The sequence below is a fragment of the Carcharodon carcharias genome, chromosome 8, assembly GCF_017639515.1.
Source record: "Carcharodon carcharias isolate sCarCar2 chromosome 8, sCarCar2.pri, whole genome shotgun sequence".
Taxonomy (NCBI): Eukaryota; Metazoa; Chordata; class Chondrichthyes; order Lamniformes; family Lamnidae; genus Carcharodon; species Carcharodon carcharias.
The window spans coordinates 139321379-139348526 of record NC_054474.1 but is presented as its reverse complement, the minus strand read 5'-3'; the positions used below and the strand labels follow the sequence as shown (position 1 = coordinate 139348526).

At 39.6% G+C, this 27148-nt stretch overlaps 1 protein-coding gene and 1 long non-coding RNA gene across 2 annotated transcripts in view; one reads left to right on the top strand and one right to left on the bottom strand.

The window, feature by feature from the left end:
• The window catches only part of LOC121280817 (probable voltage-dependent N-type calcium channel subunit alpha-1B), a 226806-nt gene that overhangs the window by 158450 nt on the left and 41208 nt on the right, over nt 1–27148 (top strand). Inside the window, exons 32-34 of the mRNA XM_041193080.1 lie at nt 5403–5530; nt 14210–14306; nt 16769–16874. Coding sequence (XP_041049014.1) covers nt 5403–5530; nt 14210–14306; nt 16769–16874 — 331 coding nt within the window. The remainder of the gene's footprint in view (nt 1–5402; nt 5531–14209; nt 14307–16768; nt 16875–27148) is intronic.
• On the bottom strand, nt 1967–25730 carry LOC121280819. Its single transcript, XR_005943714.1, has 3 exons — nt 25420–25730; nt 17894–17978; nt 1967–2607 (listed from the first exon to the last, which is right to left on the bottom strand). It is a non-coding gene; the product is annotated as an uncharacterized LOC121280819 (long non-coding RNA).

The window sequence follows — 27148 nt, the reverse complement described above, 5'->3', positions numbered from 1 at the left end:
GGCCATTATTCAGGCGTCTTTCATGTGTAGGGATAAAAATATGAGAATTCGGCATGCATGAACACACCTACTGCTTATATTTTGTATAATCTTACTCATTTCAACCAAACTATGAAAATATATTCCTCTGAACCTGAATTTGCATGACTGTTTGCAGATTCATTTAGCAATGAAACACTGGGGATCAGGTTAATGATAAGCAAGTTGTGCAAGGTTGTGCTACAAATTACTGATTAGGTGTTCCAGCAGCACAGTGTGTTGGGCTGTGCCATTGAATGGTGTAGAACGGCATTGCTTGTTTCCTGCATTTGTTCCGGTCCCAGCTTCAGATTAGCCAACTGATGAAGAAAATGGCTGCTAGGCACTCTAAAGGAGGCAATTTTGGAAAGCACATTGCCTTTTGCCTTCAAATTACAGAGTAATGCCTGCCAACAGGTCTGCTGGCCAACCTCTTGCCCTATGGATCTGTGCATTTTGTGAGTGATGTTAACTATAGGGAAGTGAATAACTAAGCGTTTTTTAAATAAAAATAAATTTAACTTGAATGCTGTGAAAAACAGCAGGGCTTTATTAAATTACCTAAAATACTAATATGTTCTCTTCAAATTGTTACTTAAGAACTGCACCATGCCATAAAGTATTAGATGCAACCTGGCATTAGAGAAACAATTGGTGAAGTGGATTCGGAGCAATAACAATAATAATAATAATGTCAGTAGGTATGGGTTCAAGTCCCACACCAGGGAATTGAGCACATAATCTAGGCTAATACTTCAATGCAGTTCTAAGATATTTCTCAGGTGGATGTTCAAGATTCCATGGCATTATTTCAAAGAAGAACAGGGGAGTTCTCCCTGGTGTTCTGGCCAGTATGTATCCCTGAATCAACATCATTTGAACAGATGATTACATTGCTGTTTGTGGGAACTTGCTGTGCGCAAATTGGCTGCCTCATTTCCTCCATTGCAGCAACACTTCAAACACACTTCATTGGCTATAAAGTGATTTGAGCCATTCTGAGGATGTGAAAAGTGTTATGTAAAAGCATGTCTTTCTTTTTCATAGCTGGCCTGCTGGCATCAGAAACTAATTTGGGGTAGTTTTGACTTTGGGCAATAATGTAGAGCAGACAATATCAATTCAGCAACCTATTATGTATCCCTCCTGATTTTCATTGACCAGTGGAAATGAAAATCAGGAGGGAAGCAAATGGATGAATGAATCGATCTCGCATATTTTACCCGATCACTCAGAATCAAAGTGATCTCCAATAATGTTGCAAGAAGCAAGGGCAGGACTCGCCCATCTGGCAAGTTAATAAATCGTAGCAGATTCCAATTTCTTTCAGACAGGAGGAAAGAAGGAAGACCAAGCTGCCACAACCTGCCTCAGGATCAAAGCAGAATTTTTTATCTCTAGACTTGGATACTTAGGAATTGTGTGACCTTACCGTACAGTCACAGTGCAAGTCTCAAATACAATAATACTGATGGGGAACATGTGTCACATAGCTTATTGGTAGCTTTTTATGCAAGAAATGAGAGCATTCAAAACAGAACAGAGAAAAAGGAAGCTGACATAGAAAGATTTAATTTGGAATATAATGAAATTCTCAACCAGCTGTATCCAATTTCAATGAGCAACTGTTTTACGTGCTGCATTGAGAAAGCACAGTGCTAAGAATTATGCTTAATAGCACTAGGTGTTGAAATGGACATCACGTTTATTACATTCATTAGTGAAACTGAAATTGAATGATTCCAAACAGCTTTAAACATAAAATATAAATTAAACCTTTAGATTGTAGTTTCCCTGCTTGCTTTAGAAAACATACAGGGTAGATATTTTAGTAGTGGTTACGAATTCTTTTACAAAAACAAATATCCATGGTCCTGATTAACTGTGACTGATTGCCAAGTTCACGTAACTTCTAAAAGAGTGAACTGTTGAAATTAGAGACCAATTTTTAAAAATGCTAACAGCCCTTTAATTGACTCCTCTGATGGTATTCATGTCAGATTCCCATTCCCAAATTGACAATCCAAAGGAAGTTAAGCAAAAACTACAGTCTAGAAATTGATGACTGTCACACCAGCATATAAACGGTGAATGTGTTTTTTATGTTCACTTAAGAGGTGTGAACCTTGTTGGCTAGGCCAGCATTTATGTGGTGCAGGTACACCCAAGGGCTGCAATGGTTCAAGAAAGCACATCACCACCATCTTTTCAAGGGCAATTAGGAATGGGCAATAAATGCTGGCCTAGCCAGTGAAGCCCACATCCCCTAATTGAATTTTAAAAAAAACATTCACTGTTCATACGCTAATGTGACATTCATCAATTTCTGGATTAATTCTACAATACTCCACTTTCCACTATTTTAAAGGATGTGTGAATCTTTATTTGAAACTGATTAATACCTCCACATGAGGTTGCCAGTTAGTTCAGTTGGCTAGACATGTTGGCATGTGCTTCAGAATAATGCCAATAGATGGGTCTTGATTCCTGTTCTGGCGAAGGTAAACTTGGGGCTTGCCTCCTGGCCCTGCCTGTGGCAAAATCATGGCATGAGCTGTGGTTCAGCAACCCTCGAATAATTGATGTTACCTGGAAAAGTAGAAGAGAAAAGCGAATAAAAGAATCTTTTAGCAGTGCATATGTATTCACCTCCTACATCATAAATTAGCAGCTTCTGGTTTCATGAGTATTAAGGGAAAGAATTTGAATTTTGTGACACATTATTCACATATCTTAAAGGAAGCCACTTCCAAGATGTTTTCTCTTTGACTACCTTGAGTGCTGCAAGTCTGTTTATCAATCTAAATGGATCTGAACTAACTAACAATAGGGCTGGTCTAACTTTGATTCCACTGCACTATCAAATTAACTATTGTCTAGCAATTTGCTCACCACCCCCCAACTTCCAAGACAAACCTTGCTTGCATTTGTATTCTTGATGTTTAGCAGTAGGTGGAAGCATTTACAGAAATTCATCTTGCTGCACTGCCATTTCAGTCCTCTGATATACCCGCAAGTGCTTCTCATCCATTTGAAATGGACATTCAAATGCTAAGCACTCAGTTCATTTTACATCAAGCTGCAGTAGTGCTTAAGACTATAAATATATATTTGAAAGAATAACAGGTATTGAAGGGCCACATTAGAAACTATATGAGCTTTACATGTGTAGACTAATGTCATCTGAAACCTTCCTTTCGTTAGTTCTTAAAACACATTCCCCACCCCCCCCCCCCCCACCCTCTCACCCATTCTCACCAACCCCTCGCAAAGATTTCTCTGATCCTTCAATTCTGGCCTCTTGCGCATCCCTGATTTTATTGGCCCGACACTGACTGCTGTGCTTTCAGTTACTCAGGCTCCAAATTCCGGATTTCCTGCCCTAAACCTCTCCGTGTCCCTCCCTGTTTAAAATGCTGCTTAAAACCGATTTCTTTGATCAGACTTTCGATCATTTGTCCTAATATCGTTTCAGATGGTTCAGTGTTGAATTTTGTCTGATTATGCTGTGGTATAATTCTTTTGGGGCATTTTTACTATCTTAAATGTGTTATATGGATGTCTATTCTTGTTATCTAGTGTTGTTGCTTTGAAAAAATTATTAGGATAAAGGTTATCTGTGTAAATTTGGAGTTGAGTACATTTGGTTTGTTAATGCTGATTAGAACAATACAATGAATGACTTGCACACTGCCAAAGAAACCGGACCACCTCTTGTTATCAGAGCAGCCCAGGTACCTACTTGACAAATGTAACATCCAGATGCTTCAAGAAGCGAAGTGGACCTCAGCAAACCACTGACCATCAGAGATGGCACAAAATTCTTCAGGTGAAACGCTAGTAATCAAAGAAATACCCATGATCACAAAGAGGCAGTCTATGGAGGTTGCAAGACTTCTAACCAGAGTTTAGAGAGATAACATCATTACCTTCCATGCACAGAAGTGGAACCAATTTACAGAATAACAAATAAGTTAAAATTATTCAATTTGCTACAGCATCAAAGCTTGCTAGTTCCATGATCCTGTCATCAGCTAACATTCTTGAGTTCAGGCACATTCACATTACATTGCACTGACCTTTGTCGTGCTTTGATGCACCACAGATGTATATTCAGTAGGAACAGATGTAGCTGTATTAATTTGGAGGCCCATTCCTCAGAACTGACATCATGGTGTATTAAAATAAATCTTTGTGAAAGTTTTTACCACACAGTAAAGATTTAGGAATAGGAAAATTCCACTCTATTTTAATAGATCAACCCCATCAAACCTTCATAGCCATTTCTGAAACGTATCTGGAATGATATTTTCATCCAACAAACTTGTGGAATCAGTTACCAGAATGAAGCAGACAGTACTGGCGGTTCAAAGAGCTAATTTGGGGCTATAGTCTCCTCAGTCCTAAAAAGCTGGGCATAATGTCTACTTCCCCTCTGTAATATATGTCCTGCCAAAGAAATTGCAGGAACATATGGTTTAAAGCATAAACTTATTGGAAAAAATAGACATTCACAAAAGGGGTTAATTTTGTAGTAAAGTAGTCGTGATTATTTCTTCATGGTTGGTACTTTCTGGAGGGTTTGTACTCCTCTTTAAAAAAAAAAGCTTATTAACAAAAACGAAGAAAAAAACATTGTTTTTGTTGAGGCCTTCCTCAGCTACAATCAAATTAAAAAGTAAATAATTTACTCTAGGTCAAGATCTGAATGTAATGAATAAGATTATTTTAAGATATTTCCACAGCAGTGACAGAGGTGCATCTCATCCAGGAATGTGGACAATTTGCAGAGGTTACCCTTGTTCATTCTTTTCATAATCTTGAAAACTCTAATGGATTCATCTTGAAGGTTCTTTGTCCCAAAGAAAACAAGTCAAACATCTCTAACCTTTCATTATGATTTAAGTTCTTGATAGCCAGAATCATCATTAATGGTTGACTCTGTACCCTCTCACAACCAGTAGTTCCATCACTATGACTTGATGACTAGAAATGCACGTAGTGAGTGATATGGACCTGACCAGTGTCTTCCAAAGCAGGAGTATAAACCCTTTTGATTTATACCGTATCTATCTGTTAATGCGGCTCAGTACAATCTTTGCCTTTCTACTGCAGTTGATCACTCGACGAGCAGTTTAATAGACTTAGCTACAGGATCCCTTTCCTTGATCAATGCATCGTATTGCAGTTCTATTTGTCAAATGATCCCTCTTTTAGTTCTTTGCTCCAATATTAATAATTTCTTCCTACATAGCCTACTACATAGTGGATTGTATATACTTTTCAGGAATTTCTTGTGAAAGTGTTTTTTGAAAAATAACAGTTTTATATCAATTAGTCCATTTAATGGGCTTTACATGTGATTATTTTGGTGCTTTTTCCAGATGTTAAACCTTTTTGTAGCAGTTATTATGGACAATTTTGAGTATCTAACTCGAGATTCTTCTATCCTGGGACCACACCACTTGGATGAGTTCATCCGTGTCTGGGCTGACTATGATCCTGGAGCCTGGTATGTAAAATTGGCTTTATTACCACATAATATGTCTGGCACTTAAAATGATTGTGTAATCTTTGAAAAGTGATGAAGGGAGAAATGTTGTAAAACATGTGTGATGTCAAACTGTTAATTTATAGAATAGAAGAACTGCATTGGTTTGAGAGTAAAGTTATGTCAAGCATATCGTTTCTAGAAATTTGCCACACCTGGCTTTACTTATCAGTGGTTTTATAATCAAAAGATGTAATAAAAGTGAGCACTATTTTGAAGAAATGATTGAAAATATGGTTAGAAGGTAGCAGAGATCAAGCAGCTCGCAGCAATATCTTAATATGATCATGCCAGCTGCATTTTCAAAGAATGTAAGGCCTGGCAAAATTCTCGTAACTTTTTCTTTATATTTCCATCTTTTTTTCATACCAGGGGCCTCATTGTGCAATGAACCATTCCCCAGGCAAAAAGATTCCCAAATAACCAGATCTTTGCCGATGCCCTCTTTAAACTGGCTTCTATTTTTTTTTAAATATACTTTATTCATAAAATATCTGGAAGAACATTACAAAACATTTCTAAATGGCCAACACAAATAGTACAATCAGATTCAACTTTTACACATGGATCATGAGGTGCTTCAATACAATCAATGAATATTACAATCATTTTAATATGGTCATTACAGACAATCAGACAGTGCAATGGTATTGGAGTTATCAACATACATCATGTTGCACTCTGAGGTGCTTCAATACGATTATAATACAATTAGTATTCAATGCATACATTCATTGCAAGCCATACAGCCCAAGTGGTCTATACCTTTCCCAGCCCCTCGGTGCACTATGGCAGAATGGTCTTAGACAGCGACCTTACCCCATTGTGCCTTTGCGGCGGCTGCCCCAAGCTTTACTGCGCCCCTCAACACATAGTCCTGGACCTTGGAATGTGCCAGTCTGCAACACTCAGTGGGGGACAACTCTTTGCACTGGAGCGATCTGATAAGAACAGTTTTTTTTTAAAAAATACTTTATTCATAAAATATCTGAAAACTGGCTTCTATAGTATGCACAAAAGCACCCTGTAGTAAATTTATCTGCAGCTTTCTCACTAGGAAACTTTCTGTCATCCAGTTCATGCTGCCTTTAAATTAACCTAGCTGAGATTAGGAACTTCATTTTATGAGGGACGACAGCTCCCTGCTCTTAATGATATAAGCCATTGCTGTACCAACCTCCAGTCCATTTGGGCTACACCAATCAACTGGAATATCTTAAATTGCCTGTCTGCCTCTACTTTGTTTTTATGCATCCATTTGATCATGCTTATGACTGTTCATTCTCATTGAGCAGTTTTTAGTGAAACGAGGCGCTGGATTTAATGGACCTCAACAGGGTCAGGGAGGTAGAGCGGAAAATGAATGGCCCACTTGCTCCTGCCCCACCCCTGCCATCTCAGCTTGGCAAATCGTGTCGACTGGCCAATTAGCATGTGCCCAGCAGAAAGGTGGCCAATTAGCATGCGCCCAGGAGGAAGGTAGCCAATTACAGCGTGAAGGGGACTCTGCACCCAATTGGGAGTCTAGTCTGGGATGCCATGAGTCAAGGGACTTATGCCGTGAACAGAAAATTGGTCAAGGCTACTAATGGCCCCTTGCTCTCTGGATTTTTCTTTCTTTTGGCAAGCTCAAAAAAGTAAATAAATGAAGTCAAACATCACACAGCGATGCTGCCACCTTCACCAGCAGACTCTGCTGCGACATGCAGCCATGGTCCTGGTGGTAAGCCTTCTCTGCTGCCCTTGTGCCACCTGGTCATAGCTGCTGTAAAGCACTCCCAAACTTATTCCTGCCCAATGCATAAAGAATGTAGCAGGCAACAAAAAATTGTGTACAAGTGGCTTTTTAACAAGCTCAATAGTTTGTTAATAATTTCAAAATGGCAGGCGGGCTTCTGATTTCATTGTCGTAATTTCAGAGACTGAAATGACGATGTTGTATTACTGACCCAATGTCATCACCCTCTCTTTTACGATCATGTGGGAGCTGGCCCACCTGATTTGTGGCAATAAAATGAAGCCCAAAGTAGTAGGCAGGATTTTTGGGTCGTTGGGCAGGCGGGCAGGCACAGGAGAGCGGCTGGGGAACATCCCGCAATCAGCCCCTGACTGTGATTTCACACTGGCTGGCCAATTAACGGCCGGGCAGCATGAAACATGTGCTGCTGGGGCGGGAGGAGGGCGAGTGCTGATGTCAGCGTGGGTGCAGGGGAACGCGCGATGAAAGCACCCTGAAGGCAGAGAGCTGCCTCAGGGAGCTGAAGAATATAAAACCATCAAATAAAGATTTATAAATGCAGAAAAAAATGTCCACACATTGGACTCACTCACCTAAACATATGCATTATAAAAATTATGCCCAAATGGTTTAAATTTTATTTTATTTAATTACGGAAACCTCATCCTGCTCTTGGATGAGGTTTCCTGAAAAATGAAAAGGCCGCCTGGCCGATTCACCTGCCTGTCAACTGTAAGGTTGGAAAGGCAGAGAAAAATTGCTGTTAATTAACACTTTAATGGTCTTAATAGGCTTCTTAATTGTTGGCGGACGGACTGCCGACTCTTGCACGTGCCCACCGACCTAACTATCGTGCGAGTGCGCTATGACATCGGGACGCTCGCCTGAAGTATCGCATGCCATTTTACGCCCAATCAGATCAGGCGCACGCCCACCCGCAGGAAGTAAAATTCTGCCCACTGTTTCAGAAACCAGTGTCATTTTATGGTCTGACTTGAAGGGGGCAAATCGGCTGCTCATCGGTTGAAGGTAGAATAAGATATTCCTTTCTCATTGCCCTTCCCACTCAGTAGGCTGTTCGGGAACTGTCACTGCAGATTCAATTTAGGAATCACTACATTTGTGATCCTAGATTAGTATAGTAACCCTTCAGGGCTGCAGTGATCAATCTATTAATCCATGAACTCACACTGTGAACTATTTAAATACATCTGACAGAAACCTTAAGTTAAATGAAGGAAAGGATTCCAAAGGAAGATTTGCCTGAAGCCAACTGATCAGGTGAAAATCAAATGAGAGCATTAAAACAATCTATGTTTTTAAATCAAGCAAGTGTCATTTATCAAAAACTAAAGGGTAACAACTATTGGATCAAAAGTTGTTTTGACCAATTCAGGGAATGAATTTTTGTGTTTGCCACAGGTTCTTTGTGGTTATCTGGTGATAATTTGGCATGCCTTTGTTTTATTCTATTTGCAAGAACAGCTTGCCTTGGGGAACCTGCCACTTGCACTCAGTTACTGTGAATAATTGTGAACTTTGTTTCACTGTCTAGAAGAATGTCATTAATACTGGGAGTCATCTGTGGCCAAAATCAGTGATTGTTAATACAGCAGTCAGGGATGATCATGTCAGCAATTTTAATAAACTTAAATTGCCTGATGCATAATGAGGGAGTAGAATTGGCAGGACCTAAATGCATTATTGGTATCCAAGGGCAGGATTAGTGATAGGAATCAGTTCCATTTTTATGATATTCCAGTTATTTTAACAGAATTATTGGAAAAAAAGAATTTTGAAATATTCTTTACCACTCAAGCATTTGAGACTTATGGAGGGAATCTCTTTCACATGAGTTTCCAAGAAATCTTCTACAGCATCATAACCTTGATAAAGGTAATACGGCTTCAAACCTTGCATTCATACCCAGTGCTAAGGACAAATGTTATTGGCAGAGGTTAGAGAACCAAATTACCCTGTCCAGAATGGCAGTCATTCCTTTCCTTGGTAGCAACGTGTTTTCTTTAATATAAAGGAAGTGAAAGAGATGCATAAAAAGTGCATTACAACAATTATGTCAACATGAAAGTATTAAAGCAAACAAAACATGAAGAAACTGAGAATCGTGAATCCAAGGGAAGACAACAAGAAACCATAGAAACATGCATCACAGAAATAAATCCAGGAGCGAGGGAAACATTAGAAATTGGAAGCACATGAAAAGGAAGTAAGAAAAGAAAATGTTAAAAAAAATGAAAAGAAAACTAAAAATGAGAATGTTGAAGCTGCAATATTTGTTTTTTGGGATTTTCTGCTTGTGGTTGTTCCAAAGGAATTATTGCATCTGACGTGTCAGATTGTCGGGTGTTTCATAGTTGCTGTGATTTTGTTTACAAATGGTCTTTGGTTTAAAGCTGGAATTTGCTGAAACTTCTAATCATTATAGAAAGAGTTACTGCAGGACAACATTCTTTTAGTGTTTGGTTTAGAATCTCAAATGTAACTGACTGACAGCAGCCATGTGAGACAAAATAATTTTCATCATTCCCAGCTGATTGTTTGAAGGAGGCTATAGGTTCAGGAACCCTTTGAGCGCAGTAATAGTGAGCACATTTTCCTGATGACATGAAGCTTCTGTTGGACAAGTAAGACTGTGTTACCTTTTGACTAGTGTTAGTGAAGTGACTGCTGGCCTCTGATGTCACAAGAAAGATTATTGCCCTCATGTTACTGAGCAAGCTGTTCATATAACTAGAGCACTGAAATGTGATGGCAGAGTGTAGTGAATATAAGCTGCTGTTTTCTGGCTAGAAATGGTAAAATATTGGCTCAGTGGTTGTGGAGTAGTTGAGACTTCTGTGATTTAATTAACTAAACATTATTGCGTTCTATCAATAGTTATCTGATGCTGCTGCTGTTTAGAGGGGAGTGGAATGAAGTTGAGTAGGATAGGGGATTAAAATGTGATTGCCTGAAGTACACTGCATATTACAGGGTAGTATTCTTAAGTAGAACATCTCAACATGCCATGGGATTACCATTGTCTTTTGGTGACAACAGCTTAGAATTTTGCCTCTTACCACTTTCATCTTCAACATATCAATGTACTCACCTGAAGCCCAAGGGTATAATAAGATTAAGTCTCTGGGTTGGAATATGGCTCTCCATGGTTTATGGCTGTCTAATTAAGGTTATTAGAATCTGAATTGAATACAAAAGTAGGGAGGTTATGCTTCAGTTTTACATGGCACTAGTGAGACCCCATCTCAAGTACTTTGTGTAGTCTTGATCATCTAATTTAAGGAAAGATGTAACTGTGTTGGATGCAGTTCAGAGAAGGCTTACCAGACTAATACCTGAAATGGACGCGTTGTCTTGTGAAGAAAGGTTAGACAGGCCAGGCTTGTATCCACTGGAGTTTAGACGAATAGGAAGCAACTTGATTAAAACATATAAGATCCTGAGGGGTCTTGACAGGGTGGATGTGGAGAGGATGTTTCCTCTTTGGAAAAATCTAGAACCAGGGATCACTCTTTAAAAATAAGGGGTCACCCATTTAGAGGGTGAGGCAAAATTTTTTTCTGAGGGTCGTGAGTCTTTGGAACTCTCTTCCTGAAAAGGCGGTGGAAGCAGGATCTTTGAATATTTTTAAGGCAGAGGTGGATAGATTCTTGGTAAGCAAGGGGGTGATAGGTTATTGGGGAAGGCAGGATGCAGATTTGAGGTTACTATCAGATGAGCCATGATCTTATTGAATGGCAGAGCAGACTCGAGGGGCCTAGTGGCCTACTCCTGCTCCTTGGTTGCGTGTTCGTAATGGGTGAGAAATCTGCTGAAATCGACAATGTGTAATATATGTCTATCTTGACATCTGGGACAGCACGGTTTAAAGCTCAGTGATCCCATGATTGTTTGTTTCAGGCCCCAAAGGAAAGAGCAGGGGAATAACTAGATATAAAAATCAAGGTAGCAAGTTAAATTGGTGCAGAATACTGAACACAAATCCAAAATATGTTTGAAGCTTTGAGATGCCAAATTAGTGTGATGTTTGCTTTGTTGATGAGTAGAATTATCAAGTATGTCCGGAGTCAGTGGGATAACTTTACATTGGGGCTGAGATTAAGATGTAATTTCAGCTCTTTGGTCCCCACTGGACCTCTAACTCGCGCCAAAAACAAATATGAATGCACGCGTCTGCATCTTCCCTTTACCGAATGCACTTTGTCCACTTTGGACTTGTGCAGGAATTCAACACTTCAAAGCTTAGGAGTAGGAAAACCAGACAGCAGCAGTGCCTAGAATATAGGGGACATTGCGTCTAATTTTTTTCAATGATTATATTCATTATTAGTGCTTGCCAGTTTTTTCCCTTTCCTTCTTGCTCGACTCTACTTTCAAGAGCATTTATGGTCCTCTGAAACCTTACCTTACCTAAGTGACCATTCTTCAGATGTGAGCTTTAACTGTGAGCATTGGCAAGCTATTCACCACTCACTGAATACAGCACACCTGACTGTATTCCTATCTGATGTCTACACGTGCACTTTCTAGCAGTGTTCACTGGTTTATAATCCTTGATTGACTTGCCTCCTGTCCCCCTCCCTCCCATGTAACACATGAATGTTGAGACCAATCATAGATCTCAACTGTTAGTTCAGGCTGCAATCAGCCTATTGCAGCCTAGAACTGGAGCCTTAGTCTGTATTGCTTAGTGCAAAACCAGCATGCCTCAATACAATAAACCATTGACTGATTTAGGTTGTGATACACTTTATGTCATTGCATTTGAAAATAATGCACACAGACAAGAATTACATTTAAAAGCCTTGACCTTGATTGCCAACAGACTATAGAGTTCACACCATCTTCCTGTTGTGATTCTGAATGTGGCAGTCATGCTGCACCATCAGTGCCCCAATATATACTTTTGACCAAATAGAAAGGAAGAGGGATGACTCTTGCTCTTATACCTATTGCCCCCATTAGCATTTGCCTTGCATATAAATGGTTCCTCTGCACCCATTGGTGAAACCGTTACGATCAAACAACACTGAAGAGCCACATGAAAATACTTAGCTTATCTCTGCTCTTATTAAATTTGGATTATGATTTTTTTAAAGCTTTGACTACACAAATGAAGTAACTCCCAGTTAATTCATTAAAAAATGTATGGGCAGAACAAAAACAGATTTTTTTCTGCAGCTTCATATTTTAAAGAGTACTTGTAAAACAAAAAGTGAAACTTGTGTGAGGTCACATAAAGAAGTAAATATTCATGAAGGAGGCAAAGATGATCTGTCACTTCCTAACTATCTTTCTCCTGCAGATAACTTGGGCAAGGCAAACAGAATGATGGAACTGCTGCAGATGAAATCCGTGTTTGGTGTATAATTTTTAAAAAGCAGATATTAATATATGTGAAGAATTTATTCCAGTTAATTTAAATTCAAAAATACAGCCCAGAGTGTTATTTAAAAAGCTAACTTATATCAAACAGGGTTAATTGATTCAAACTGGAAATTTGTGGCAGTTTTATCCTCTTTTCTCATTTATTATTACCTATCCATTGATCATGCCATGTAACCCTCCAGGCGAATATTTTAGAGTGCTATGATGCTCAATTGTAATCTTTATGTACTCATTTTGGTTCCATTTTGAATATGTTGAACATTTAGAATCAAAGCTGTATGAATTGCTTGTTTAATATATTTTCATTGTCATTGTGAATGTGGTGTTTGTGATAGTCACACTCATTATTTCCTTGAGGATCAAATGTAAGTATAGTTTTCCTCATGAACTGTCTGGGGTTTTCACTTTATAATTAGTTCACAAAGTGTTTTTTTTGTACATGAAAAATATTATGTGAGAGTGAAGTATCCAGATAAACACTTCAGTTCCTACTCCTTTGATGTCCATGTCAAAATTCTAAAAACAAGAGACACTTAAGGGCATGGTGCCACTTACAGTGCATCTGAGAAAAATTTACAAATCATATAGATCTGATGCAGCGACCCATCCAGTGGTACAAATGATCTGGTTTTTGAAGCTTAAAAACTGTTACTTCTACTGCATACTTGTGCAAACATTTTTAAAAAAGAATTCCACCATAAAACATGAATGAGAACGTTTGAAATACAAATGCTTACCTTTGCAAATGCAACCTGATGAGGAAATAGGTTTTGTTTAATGAGTATTCAAATTTATTCTGTTTGTGTCCCACTTAAGAAGCATTTTTCTTTACTTTTTTTGCTCAGAAACCAATTGTCTCTGCACGTACTCTGTTGTCTCTTTGGTTTGCGTGAATCAATCAATTCACTGATATGAAGTCCTGTTTCGTAAATTCATTTGTAGTGCTCATTTTCTAACTTGTGAAATTCTCTTTTCAGTTACCGGATTCATTATAAGGATATGTACAAATTGTTGCGTATTATCTCACCACCTCTCGGCTTAGGGAAGAACTGCCCACATAGGTTGGCCTATAAGGTTTGAAATTAAACTGATAAACAGAGTATCCAAAAAGCCCTGACTGTCTGCATCTGAATAGGAATGATTGACTTTGACCATCTTCTTTCATTCAATCCAATGTTTAGCTTTTATGGGTTTGCTAGAGATTTCTTGGCATGCTGACTTGAAGTATGTTCAATGAAAGGAAACCATCATTCATACATCCTTTTACCATTTACTAAACTGTCAATCATTCCATATTGAAACAGGGATTAGAGGTCTAGATTTCATTGCAAGAAGACACATTCCCATGCAAAGCCTGTATTTGCACTGGAAAATCTTGCACCTCCATTTTGGAATCTAATTAACCTGGATTTCTGTGTTTCTTTTCCTTTCTGTTCTTTGTTCCCTTTTTGTTTTGTTTTTTTTTCTGATTTTGCCTCACTTCTTTTCCAAAGTGGGCGCATCACTTACAATGACATGTATGAGATGCTGAGACACATGTGTCCACCCTTAGGCCTGGGAAAGAAATGTCCTGCAAGAGTCGCCTACAAGGTAGCATATAAACCCAGTATACACAAAACTACCTTACATGTCAAATCCAAATCTGTGTTTTCCTGTGTGTGCTATTATATTTATGTAACCGTGTTCATGCTGTTCCATTTTGTATTCAAAAGTCACATTGTCAATATATTTTTGGCCCACCTGTGATTTATAATTTTGAAAAGGTTGCTAGAATTAATTGAGAATGATATTGTTACAAAGGGTCTATAGATACTTCCATTTTTAAAAAAAATTCTATTAAGTTTTAAGCCCCAATCTATAAACAATAAGAAATTCTAAGCAAAAAGGGATTTTTTTTAATGCCAATTACTGTTTCTGAACCTCCTTACTCCTTTGAATTTGTACCTTTTTAATGGCAGTAACCCAATTACACTGGAAGAGCTGATTGTTGACATCAAGCAGCTATTGAAAATATTGAAAATAGTTCAGATAATGGAAACATGTTAGCACCACGAGACTTACAACAATGATCAATTTCCTCTCTATAACAGTTCAAGTTGTGTATGGGTTCCAAATGTAGAGTGCAGTGCAGCAATCCAGAACGCTTCTTAAAATAAATACGAAAGTCAGAATTAATGAGACAATCACTGTCTGATTAAATTTGCATGTTTTATAGTATAGGTTAATCTGAACTAAATAGGTGGAGTAGTGTGGAAGGTTTGCTTGTGTGTTAATTCTTGTGTCTGGTAAAGTTATCGTGTCGCATGCCACTTTCCTTTCATGTCTCAGTTGCCAGTTCCATGCATTTTCATTGGTTGTGTGACTTCTCAAAATCAATCAAAATAAATGTAATTATTTGTTTTGTTTATTTTTTTAAATATCAAACAATCAAAAGCCACTTAAACACACTGATTTCTGAAACATTAAGTTTTTCAAAAACTAGTTATTTCAGGAAATATGAAAGGAAGTAGGAGACTGAATGAATAAAAGAGCACTTAAGAACTGCACAGAGAGGAAGAGTGAAGCAGGAAGAGTGGAAGGCCAGCAGCCTTCAACAAGAAGACAATAGAATTCGAGAGATTTGGGATATAGTTAGGGAAAGGTGCAGGAAGAGAAGCTTAGAAATGTTGATTTTATTTTTCCCATGAGCACATAGCAACAGAGGATCCAAAAGTTTTCGATGAATCAACCATAAAGACTTTTTCTTGATAATTGAGCAATACATATTCACTCATTACCATCAGAATTGAATTGTTTGTGAATAAATTTAACTATTTATTTGCAGTTACTACTGTTACTAAATATAACAGCACATTTTTAGTTTAGAACTTGTAGATGTGCAGTGGAACATTGTAATTGTATTTAGTTTGTTCTATAAATAGTGACAATATTTCAGATTTAATTAACAATTTGCATTGAACATTCCATTGTTTTCTTTATTTTACTTCTCTGTCCTCTTACTGTTTGCAAAAAAGATCTTGCTTTAAATCTTATTGTCTGGCAAAAACTTAAAATCTGTTTTTTAATTTTAAAAAAATCAATTGTAACTCTAAAGTTTGTTCTCTCTTTCTTTTGTAATTGTATATTGATCTGTCAGGTCTTCAACAGTATCTCTTCAGAACAGCAGGACAAATCCCTGTACAGTTCATGTGCCATTGCATTCCAGCATGTACTAAATTGCTAGTCTTTTGAATTGCATGCAAGTCTGTGCCTTTTTCTGCTCTACTGGGGGACCCTCCATCTGTCTGCTCATTGCTATGCATTTCTCTCTCTCTGTCGCTCACTTCTCTTGCTCTCGAATGGATTCACACTGACTCTATTTCAGTAAGTTGTTTGTTGCATCGTGTTGTATTCAGACTAAAGAATGCTCACTTGTGTTAACTCCTGGTCTACTGACTGAGATCTACAGTGTCATAGCAATGCAAACTCTACATTTACAGAATTTATGAACTAGCCTTCTGATTGCTGGGTCCTGCATTTTGGGAGCCTTATTAACTACAAATTTCACTCTCATAACGATGGCTAGATTATATTGCTGCTTGAAGTGCTTTTGAATAGTATTCCCATTTGTCCTATTCAGCCACTTGAAAGATTAGATGCAAGAATTACAACAAGTGCAATGAGCACCAGCAATCATACTGAGGCCATAAAATTAGTCTTATGTGGTTGAAATATAGATTAATTTAAAACAGTATTCCAGAATATAATATGTCTCTTTGACTTTGAAAACACAAATCCCTGATTAAACCAAAACAATATTTAAAAAGTATATTGTTTTATATGTTTTCTAAGCTTCTCTTGTACTAAAAGGGAAACTGGTTTTGTATCATTTTTATAGCTCTCTGACATCCCATTTTTAAAAGGAAAGTTGGTTTCAGAACTGACACCTGTTGTGTCAGCAGATGATGAGTTAACATTGTTAAAAGTGCAGCTAGAAATACATTGTCTGTCAGTTGTGCTCAATGCAGAAATCCCCACTAATCCTCAATATCTTTTTTGCTATTTTCTCACAGCGGCTTGTAAGAATGAACATGCCGATTGCTGAAGATGGTTCTGTGCATTTCACATCTACGCTGATGGCATTGATTAGGACAGCCCTTGATATCAAAATTGCTGGAGGTGAGCAATATTCTATTGGTTGTGTAGTCGAATTGAGGGCATTGAATTTCCAACGGCAGAATTATCTCAAAATGTTGCATTTATGGTAAAACTTCCAAGTATTCAAATAGCCTGTCCTAATAGAGCAGTTTGTAACTCTGTTACAGTGCTTGTTTTTGCTATGTTATGTCATTCCATCATTCTTGCCTTTTATTTAAGCTTTATTCTCTTTCGGAAATACTATTCAGGATAGGTCAAAGCAGATATCAAAGAGTATAAAATATACTTTTAATGAAGGAAGCAAAAGATGGGGCTGGAATTTTCTCTGGGCCAGGTTTAAAGACCAAAGGAGGTCAAGGTGTATTTCCAGTCATTTTCCACCACCATGTAGCCCAGACATCCAGTCCATAATGTCAGATATTTCTGCAAAAGAAATCTCTATTGACTATTCTTCACCAATTTTTATTGAACTGTTGTTAACCAATTCACCTGCCTTATGGGGTTTCTGTAGGTATTTTTGCTAAGGTGGATAACTGATGCTGATGTGTGACAGTGATAGTCACCTATATCATGTACACTTCCAGTGTCTTTTGTTTTATGCGTATAGGTTTCTGTCAGCGCAAAGTTTAAGAAAGGTTTATGTATCAGGGTGGAGATACTTACCTTTGGAGGTTGTGACGGTAACCATCTTAATTCATCCTCTTGTGACACCAGTAACTTTAAGCTAACTAAATCTAGCACAGAGGGCACTGCTATTAATGCAACATATGGGGCTGGATTTTCTTCTCCCATTGAGATGTGAATCAGGTTGCCAAGTGCTGAATTTAGATTTTTTTTGCTGGAAAAGTAATTTTCCTGCACCTCCCTGACCCCACACCATTTTCATGTGGACTTTTGGCAGGTCTTGGGTGCACATGCACACACAGCTCTTCCAAGGTTGGGATCCCCATTGTGAGGACTACAGGAAAATTGCATTTCCTATTGCACATTGTTTTCATGTACTGGTGTTGGTTTTGTAAGTCCTAAAAAAATGCACCTACCTGGAGAGTTCATGACCATTGAGAGAAGCCTTTTGAGGAGCCGGGAACATTCTGTTCTGATACCTTCAAATGTCACTATTAGATGCTGCATTGTAATGTAAAATTAGTTTTAATGCAATGATTCATCATTAGGAATCTGTCCAAAGTTAAGTTGACCCTTATGTTGACCAGCATTGTGTAATTGTTGTGATGCATTACAATATTTTTCCAATTGTCAAGAGTGCAATAATATATTAAAAGTGTAAAAAAAAATGCCCTGCTAGCCTCTGCTGTCATGTTTTGTGCTGTGATTTAACTTGACTGACAGCTCTGACTATTAAAAAAATCTTTACTTTTGAAAGTTGAAAATCCCTGCACCTGCTCCCTTCCATTGATTGACAGGCACTCTGCTTTGAAATGGAAATGAGACTCTATTTTTTTCTGTCAGTTTCATGCAACGTAGCTAGGAGCTTTTCATTATGACAGATGTATCTATTATGAATGCTTGGCTGGATTTCAAATGCTTTTAATGGCTTCAGCTCAGCAGGTGATCTGTTGATCCATGAATCACTTAAACTTTTAAGAGGCTGTAATAACAGAAAATATCTTTGATATGGCTTCTAGTTTGTTCATAAACCTAATAGGCACTTAAAGGTTTGCAATTTTTTGCACTGGAGTAGTTTCTTTTTTCTTTCAAATATCAATAATAATGTGTTTGAATTCAGGGTTTATTAGGTTGTTACAGGTTTACTTTATCCCAATGATCTTGAAATATTTCAAATTTCTATCACATGGTTAGGCAGAGTTGTCAAAGAATTTTAAAATGGACAAGAATCTTGAAGTCAGTTTGCTGGTTATGAGGAATGGGTGGTGCTTGACCGGGATAACGTTGATGAGAATACAGGACATTGTAAGGGAAGCAATGGATTATAATGATTTGAACATTGCAGATGGGGTGGTCAGGTTGTTGAGTGTTATTAAAGTCAAGCCTAAAGATTATGCTTCAACTGCAGAGGGTAACAGAATAGAGGTGGCGGCAACTGATGGAAGAAGGCATTCTTGGTGATGGACTAAGAACAGAATATGTTGGAAATGCTGAGTAGGTTGGGCAGCACCTGGAGAAAGAAACAGTTACCATTTCAGGTTGATGAGCTGGAAAAAGTTAGAGCTATAACAGGCTTTAAGCAAGTACAGCGGTCGGGAAAAGGGGAAGGGAAGGTAAGTTGTGACAGGGGAAGAACAAGAAAAAAGGCCTGTGATAGAGTAGAAGACAGGAAAGGTATGCCGGAATTTTCCAGCCCTCCCCTACAGCTGGTTCCTCTGTGGCAAGGCCAACGAGCCATTGAAATCTCCGTTCACATCGGTGGGTCCAGACGATCCCACCGTCATGAGGGGCTGGAGCATTCTGGCTGTAGTCTTGGTGATGGAATGGATTTAAGGAAAGTAATTTTCCAATGGTCAACAACTAGACGCAGAAGTTGATGGACTCAAGGTCAGAGGGCTGAAGCAGATAACATTGATTTGCCAAAATGATTGATAGAAATTTCAACTCCTCCTGGTTTTGATATTGGCCAGGCAGTTAAACAGCATAGTAGCAGCCTGGGCACATTGAAGGAAACGAGGGCAGATAGTCTATGGCATGAATTTTACTGAATTGAGGGGTTGAGTACTGTTAGCTATTTAATTGAGAAGTGTATTTACCTCTGTTTTAATATCAATTAAATTAGATTTTTGATTTTTTTTCAGGGAAGTGAAATGTTTTATCCTTGCTGCAGTGGTTATCTGACCTAATAAAACATTAGATAAAAACAAAAAAACTGCGGATGCTGGAAATCCAAAACAAAAACAAAAACAGAATTACCTGGAAAAACTCAGCAGGTCTGGCAGCATCGGCGGAGAAGAAAAGAGTTGACGTTTCGAGTCCTCATGACCCTTCGACAGAACTTGAGTTCGAGTCCAAGAAAGAGTTGAAATATAAGCTGGTTTAAGGTGTGTGTGTGGGGGGCGGAGAGAGAGAGAGAGAGAGAGAGGTGGAGGGTGGGGGGGGATGTGGTTGTAGGGACAAACAAGCAGTGATAGAAGCAGATCATCAAAAGATGTCAACAACAATGGTACAAAAGAACACATAGCTGTTAAAGTTAAAGTTGGTGATATTATCTAAACGAATGTGCTAATTAAGAATGGATGGTAGAGCACTCAGGTTATAGCTCTAGTGGGGGTGTTTTTTTTAAAAAATAATGGAAATAGTTGGGAAAAGGAAAATCTTTATAATTTATTGGAAAAAAAAGGGAAGGGGGAAACAGAAAGGGGGTGGGGATGGGGGAGGGAGCTCACGACCTAAAGTTGTTGAATTCAATATTCAGTCCGGAAGGCTGTAAAGTGCCTAGTCGGAAGACGAGGTGTTGTTCCTCCAGTTTGCGTTGGGCTTCACTGGAACAATGCAGCAAGCCAAGGACAGACATGTGGGCAAGAGAGCAGGGTGGAGTGTTAAAATGGCAAGCGACAAGGAGGTTTGGGTCATTCTTGCGGACAGACCGCAGGTGTTCTGCAAAGCGGTCGCCCAGTTTACGTTTGGTCTCTCCAATGTAGAGGAGACCACATTGGGAGCAACGAATGCTGTAGACTAAGTTGGGGGAAATGCAAGTGAAATGCTGCTTCACTTGAAAGGAGTGTTTGGGTCCTTGGACGGTGAGGAGAGAGGAAGTGAAGGGGCAGGTGTTGCATCTTTTGCATGGGCATGGGGTGGTGCCATAGGAGGGGGTTGAGGAGTAGGGGGTGATGGAGGAGTGGACGAGGGTGTCCCGGAGGGAGCGATCCCTACGGAATGCCGATAGTGGGGGTGAAGGGAAGATGTGTTTGGTGGTGGCATAATGCTGGAGTTGGCGGAAATGGCGGAGGATGATCCTTTGAATGCGGAGGCAGGTGGGGTGATAAGTGAGGACAAGGGGGACCCTATCATGTTTCTGGGAGGGAGGAGAAGGCGTGAGGGCGGATGCGCGGGAGATGGGCCGGACAAGGTTCAGGGCCCTCAACCGTGTCCGGCCCATCTCCCGCGCATCCGCCCTCACGCCTTCTCCTCCCTCCCAGAAACATGATAGGGTCCCCCTTGTCCTCACTTATCACCCCACCAGCCTCCGCATTCAAAGGATCATCCTCCGCCATTTCCGCCAACTCCAGCATGATGCCACCACCAAACACATCTTCCCTTCACACCCCCCATCGGCATTCCGTAGGGATCGCTCCCTCCGGGACACCCTGGTCCACTCCTCCATCACCCCCTACTCCTCAACCCCCTCCTATGGCACCATCCCATGCCCATGCAAAAGATGCAACACCTGCCCCTTCACTTCCTCTCTCCTCACCGTCCAAGGGCCCAAACACTCCTTTCAAGTGAAGCAGCATTTCACTTGCATTTCCCCCAACTTAGTCTACTGCATTCGTTGCTCCCAATGTGGTCTCCTCTACATTGGAGAGACCAAACGTAAACTGGGCGACCGCTTTGCAGAACACCTGCGGTCTGTCCGCAAGAATGACCCAAACCTCCCTGTCGCTTGCCATTTTAACACTCCACCCTGCTCTCTTGCCCACATGTCTGTCCTTGGCTTGCTGCATTGTTCCAGTGAAGCCCAACGCAAACTGGAGGAACAACACCTCATCTTCCGACTAGGCACTTTACAGCCTTCCGGACTGAATATTGAATTCAACAACTTTAGGTCGTGAGCTCCCTCCCCCATCCCCACCCCCTTTCTGTTTCCCCCTTTTTTTTTCCAATAAATTATAAAGATTTTCCTTTTCCCACCTATTTCCATTATTTTTAAAAAAAAACCCCACTAGAGCTATACCTTGAGTGCCCTACCATCCATTCTTAATTAGCACATTCGTTTAGATAATATCACCAACTTTAACTTTAACAGCTATGTGTTCTTTTGTACCATTGTTGTTGACATCTTTTGATGATCTGCTTCTATCACTGCTTGTTTGTCCCTACAACCACACCTCCCCCCCACCTCTCCCTCTCTCTCTCTCCGCACCCCCCCCCACACACACACACACCTTAAACCAGCTTATATTTCAACTCTTTCTTGGACTCGAACTCAAGTTCTGTCGAAGGGTCATGAGGACTCGAAACGTCAACTCTTTTCTTCTCCGCTGATGCTGCCAGACCTGCTGAGTTTTTCCAGGTAATTCTGTTTTTGTTTTTGTGTTGTAATAAAACATTAGGTTTGTTGAACTGCAAGTCTCATTTGCATTATGATCAGGGGTGTACTGCCAAATTTTGAGCTGCAGGAGCTCTAAGAAAATGTGTTGGCCATATCATTTCTAAATCTACTATTATGTTATTTTCCTATGTATTAATCATTTGAGTACCCAAATGTCAGTAAAATAATGCTTCTTATGTGAAAAATATTAGTACCAGTGGGCATTTTATTTTGAACCATGTGGTATTTTGAATCATTAGTCTTTAGCACAGCTCAAATTTTATTATGCAACAATTTAATTCAAGCCTATTGAAAACATGAATTGTAGAAACTTTTCTTACTTCTGACTGTGGGATGGTAAATAGGGGGGAGCACTGCTTTTCTTGATTTATATTAAATGCTGCAAGACTTGGAAGTATTGTGAACTATGAGGAGGATAGTGATGGACTTCAAGAGATATAGACAGGCTGGTGGAATGGGCAGACATGTAGCAGATGAAATTTCATGGAGAGAAGTGTGAATTGATATATTTTGGTCAGAAGAATGAGGAGAGGTGACATTAAATAAATGGTACAATTTTAAAAGAAATGCAGGATCAGCGGGGCCTGGCTGTATATGTGCATAAATCATTGAAGATGGCAGAGCAGGTTGAGAAAGTAGTTAATAAATGATACTGAATCCTGACTTTTATAAATATGGGCACAGAGTACGAAAGCAAGCAAGCTATGAACCTGCATAAAACACTGGCTCAGCCTCAACAGGAAGGATGCGAAGATTATAGAAAGACAGCAGAAAAGATTTATGAGAACGGTTCCGAGGATAAGAGACTTCAGTTATGTGGGTAGATTGGTGAAGCCAGGGCAGTTCTCCTTCGAGAGGAGAAGGTTGAAAGGAGATTTGTTAGACATGCTCATGAAGGGCCTGGATAGAGTAAATGGGGAGAAACTCTTCCAATTGGCTGAAGGCCGAGAACCTGAAGGTGATTAACAATAGAACCAGAGACGACATGAGGAAAATCATCTTTATGCAACAAGTGGTTTGGATTTGGAATGCACTGTCTAAGCTTGTGGTGGAAATAGATTCAATTGCGGTTTTCAAAATTATCTGAAGAATAAAGATTTTAGAGGGATACAGGGAAAAGGTGGAGGAGTGGAACTAGCTGAGTTGCTGTTGCAGAGAACTGACATGGAGACAATGTGCTGAATGGCCTCCTTCTGTACTGTAACCATTCTATGATTCTAGTATAGATGCATTCAAGGAACTTGAGAAACACATGAGGAAGATTGAAGCTGGAGGTTCTGATAGTGTAATCAAGAAGGGTGGGAGGAGGCTTGTGTGGAACAGAAGCACCAACATAGATGAGGTGGGCCAAAGGCCTGTTTCTATGCTGTAAATTTCACGTAAAGCTGCCAGCCAGGAATCCGAACACTATACTGTGTTTCACATCCTCTGGCCATCATAGCTAAAGAATTAATGTTCAGTATGCAAACGCAGCAGGGTGTTCAGAGATATCGATGCTGCTTTAGATCTCGAGAACCTTGAGCTTCAACGAGGCTGTGTGCAGGGAGTCTGTATCTTTTTAGTCCGGGAGCTGTACAGGAGGAGTTACTGCTGCTGCACATTGACTCAGAGACATTCAGCAGCAGCAGTGTGAGGCCCAGGATCCTGGGCCCGGCCTTCCCTCCGCCACCTCTTAACTTCCCCATGCTCTGGATCCACAGTCACACTGCAAGCTCTGGACAATCGGGCCATCTTTTACCATCCAGCCTGAACTCAGACTTCATGAACTCATGGCCAAACTTGACACTCTGCCCCATTTAATAACGCAGGTAGAATTCACTTGACATGATTCTTGGGCTGGCCGCCTCTGCATCACAAGTCATCCAACCCCATGTAGCTGCGAGAGGATCTCTCTCTAGTTCTGAATGTTGCCATCAATGAGCCAAATCCCCCTGCATGTGTTACTTCTGGAAGCAAGTAGCTTTAGTATTGGAGGCAGTGAGGATTAAACTCAACACCAATCTTACAGGTTGAAAATCCAATTAATGGAGTGGATCCCACCAAGAATTTCCTCCGACCTCCTCCCCACCTCTCCTCCAAACCTCCCCACCCCCCCCAACCACCCCCTCTTTATCCATATCCTCCCAATCTTCAGTCTAAAATTTGTCTAAGTGAAATCTCCAATCTATTTCCTATATTTATAACAATAGTGACTATACTCTAAAATAACTTAATTGGATGTTGAGTACCCAGGGACATCTTGAGATTCTGAGTGGCACTAATAGAAATGCATCTCTTTTTATATCGAGACAATCTCTGGCATAGCCATAAAACTGAAGAAGGGAGTCCAGCCCCTTCGGACTCTGTCATGGTGCTCTGTTATGATGTGGCAGATGACGTGTGCCAGGTGGATCAAATCCAGAGGGAAACTTGATCATGTGGTCATAACAGTTTTACAATTTTGTTTTATTTTGAGGTACATGCCCTGAGTTCAGAAGTAATAATTCTACCAAGACTTCAGAGATTTTTAGAAAACTAAATTAAATATTTATTAACAAAAAATATTTCAAGCACATACATAGGTCTACAAATTACTACTGTAATAACTCCTAAAACCCATAATTAATCTGGCTTCCAGTTACACCCCTGTTAAGGCAATAGTAAAAAAGTAGATTTTAAGCAGATGCCAGCAAGTTACCGTGTCACCCTTGACAGTAGTATTCAAAGTGGCTTTTCCAAGCTTCAGTTTCCGTAGACAGCAGGCTTGATGCACAAATACTGGAGGCTTTTCATACTTCTGGTAAATCTTACAATGCCTTCTCTGACATATCACTCATTCTCCTTTATACATGTTTCCCTTTTTCATGTAATTCCCATTCTTCCCATATGACTTTTGGAACTTTACTTTTTCATAATATTAGCACCATGAAAAGATTTATATTATCAGTAACCTTTGGGAAAAATAAACACATTGCTTGGCCAGCTTCTCTGGCTAGGTATAACATCCTACCATCTCTTTGGAATTCAAACTACCCTGAATTATCTAAAAATGCAAAATCTCCTCACCTCACATTCTAAGACTTCAGCCATGTTTACATATTTAGCATTTCAAACCTAGCTTCTTTTGATGAGTCAAGGTCTTCAGACCAGCTGGCTGTAATTCAGTTAATTCTCACACGCACGTACACAGAGAAACTATCCAAACCCCACTATTTAACTACTTTTACAATAAATCACAATAATGTTATGAGAATTATTATACTTTTTGACAGCTCTCACTCGTAAAGTGTTTGAAAACACAGAGATCAGTTCAATCTAACACAACAGGCAGGTTTTAACATTTCTTACCATGATTCTGCTGAAGTTGACAGAGAAGAAACTCTGAAAGGAGAAAGGGACGAGTTTTCCAAATGGCGACAGAGAGAGTGAGTAAGAGCCTGCCCTGGAAAAGCAGCAAAAACTGGACCAACAGGTTTCCCAGTGAGTGATCTGGATCAACCCTGATCTCTGGACAACCGGTACCTGCTGCTCAAACTATATCCAAAAGCTGCACTAGTTCAGTCAGCTTTAAAGGTTTTGTGGTGAAAGAACTTTGTTTGTCCACCCTGGCCTGATTCCCCCTTCAATCCCCAATACAGAGCCTAAATCCCGCTTTAGCGCCCCCATTACATCCCCATCTGACCTGAACCTTGTTTAAACTTTGTGATCTGTTGTTTAAGATTTTTTTAAAACTCCACCAATGCTCCTGTGAAAGTCATTACATCACCTTTTTTTCCTGGCAGAAACTGCAGAACTCAGTTTAGACATGCCCTTATGCACCTCCACTAAACCACTCCTCTCTCCACTCCCCTCCCCACTCTACAAACTCCCTAACTCCCCCCAGCAGCAGCACAGCAATGAAATTGACCAGACAGTCTAGCTTCAAAAAATTGGAACTCAGCCTGAAAGTTCCAATTTTTTTTTTAAGCCTGTCATTCAGGTCCTAAGTTCTGGCTGCTCAGTGTGGATGACGAGAGCTCTGCTTAAAACAATGAGCCGGGCCCCCATGAGCTTCCTGGGCCTTGGTGTTTGGAACTGCCTGCACCCCCCTCTCCCAGGCCCTGGTTGGAGGTGCCGGAGCGGTGCTCTGGCAGCAATATACCCCTGAATATGATATGGGCAATGACAGGCAAAGCAACGAATTAAAGTCATTACATAGGTTGGGCTACAAAAGTCAGCTTCAACAGGTAACTTCCACACTTCCGAGAGCTTGGACATCCTGTTTATTACTTCCCAAGAATTTCAGTAGTTCTAATAATCTAATGAAATTCATGAGCAGACTAAAGACTGGATAGTTTTTAATGATGGCAAATATCTCATGCTTATACATGTGTGAATAATTAAGTCACAACACATTGACTTTTGGGTTTGGTGATAGATAAATTTAGGTTGATCGCAAGAAGTATATTAGTTGGCATTTGAGCATATTGTGTTGGGAAGACTATAGGAATAAGAATGTGCAAACCAAGTTAAGCAACATTTGAATATACCTATAAAATTAAGCCTCTCCAATTCCAACTGCAACCTGCATTTATTGATGTAAGCCCTATTACTGAGCTCTTCTATGCTCTTCATGCCTTTGTTCATACCACAATGGTCCAGCAGTGCTCACTACATCAACTTCCTGATATTTATAAATTACTCCCTTCAGCTGACACAGGGTAAGGCACCAGCTGCGTGTTAACTTTGTTAGGATCTATTGCTGTAATTTGCAGGTCACAACACATACAACTTTGATTTGTCTCCCCAGTTATCTAAGGCATATTTTTCTCTCTTTGCAAATTTTACCAAAGCAGCAGCAAGTTCAAAAGCATTGTTTCTTGATTTAAGGTCAAAGTTGCTTAATTCAAGTTTGATCCTGTACTGTTTTACTTGTATTTATTCATTCTAGTTATTAGATTATTTGCATTTTGAGCAAGAAAATAACTTTGCATTGACATAAGTGAACTGTAATGTATTTTTCATTAAAGTCAGTGAACAGAGGAAAATACAGGCCAGAATTCTGAAATGATGAGTTGTGACATGTGTTCCTAACTCG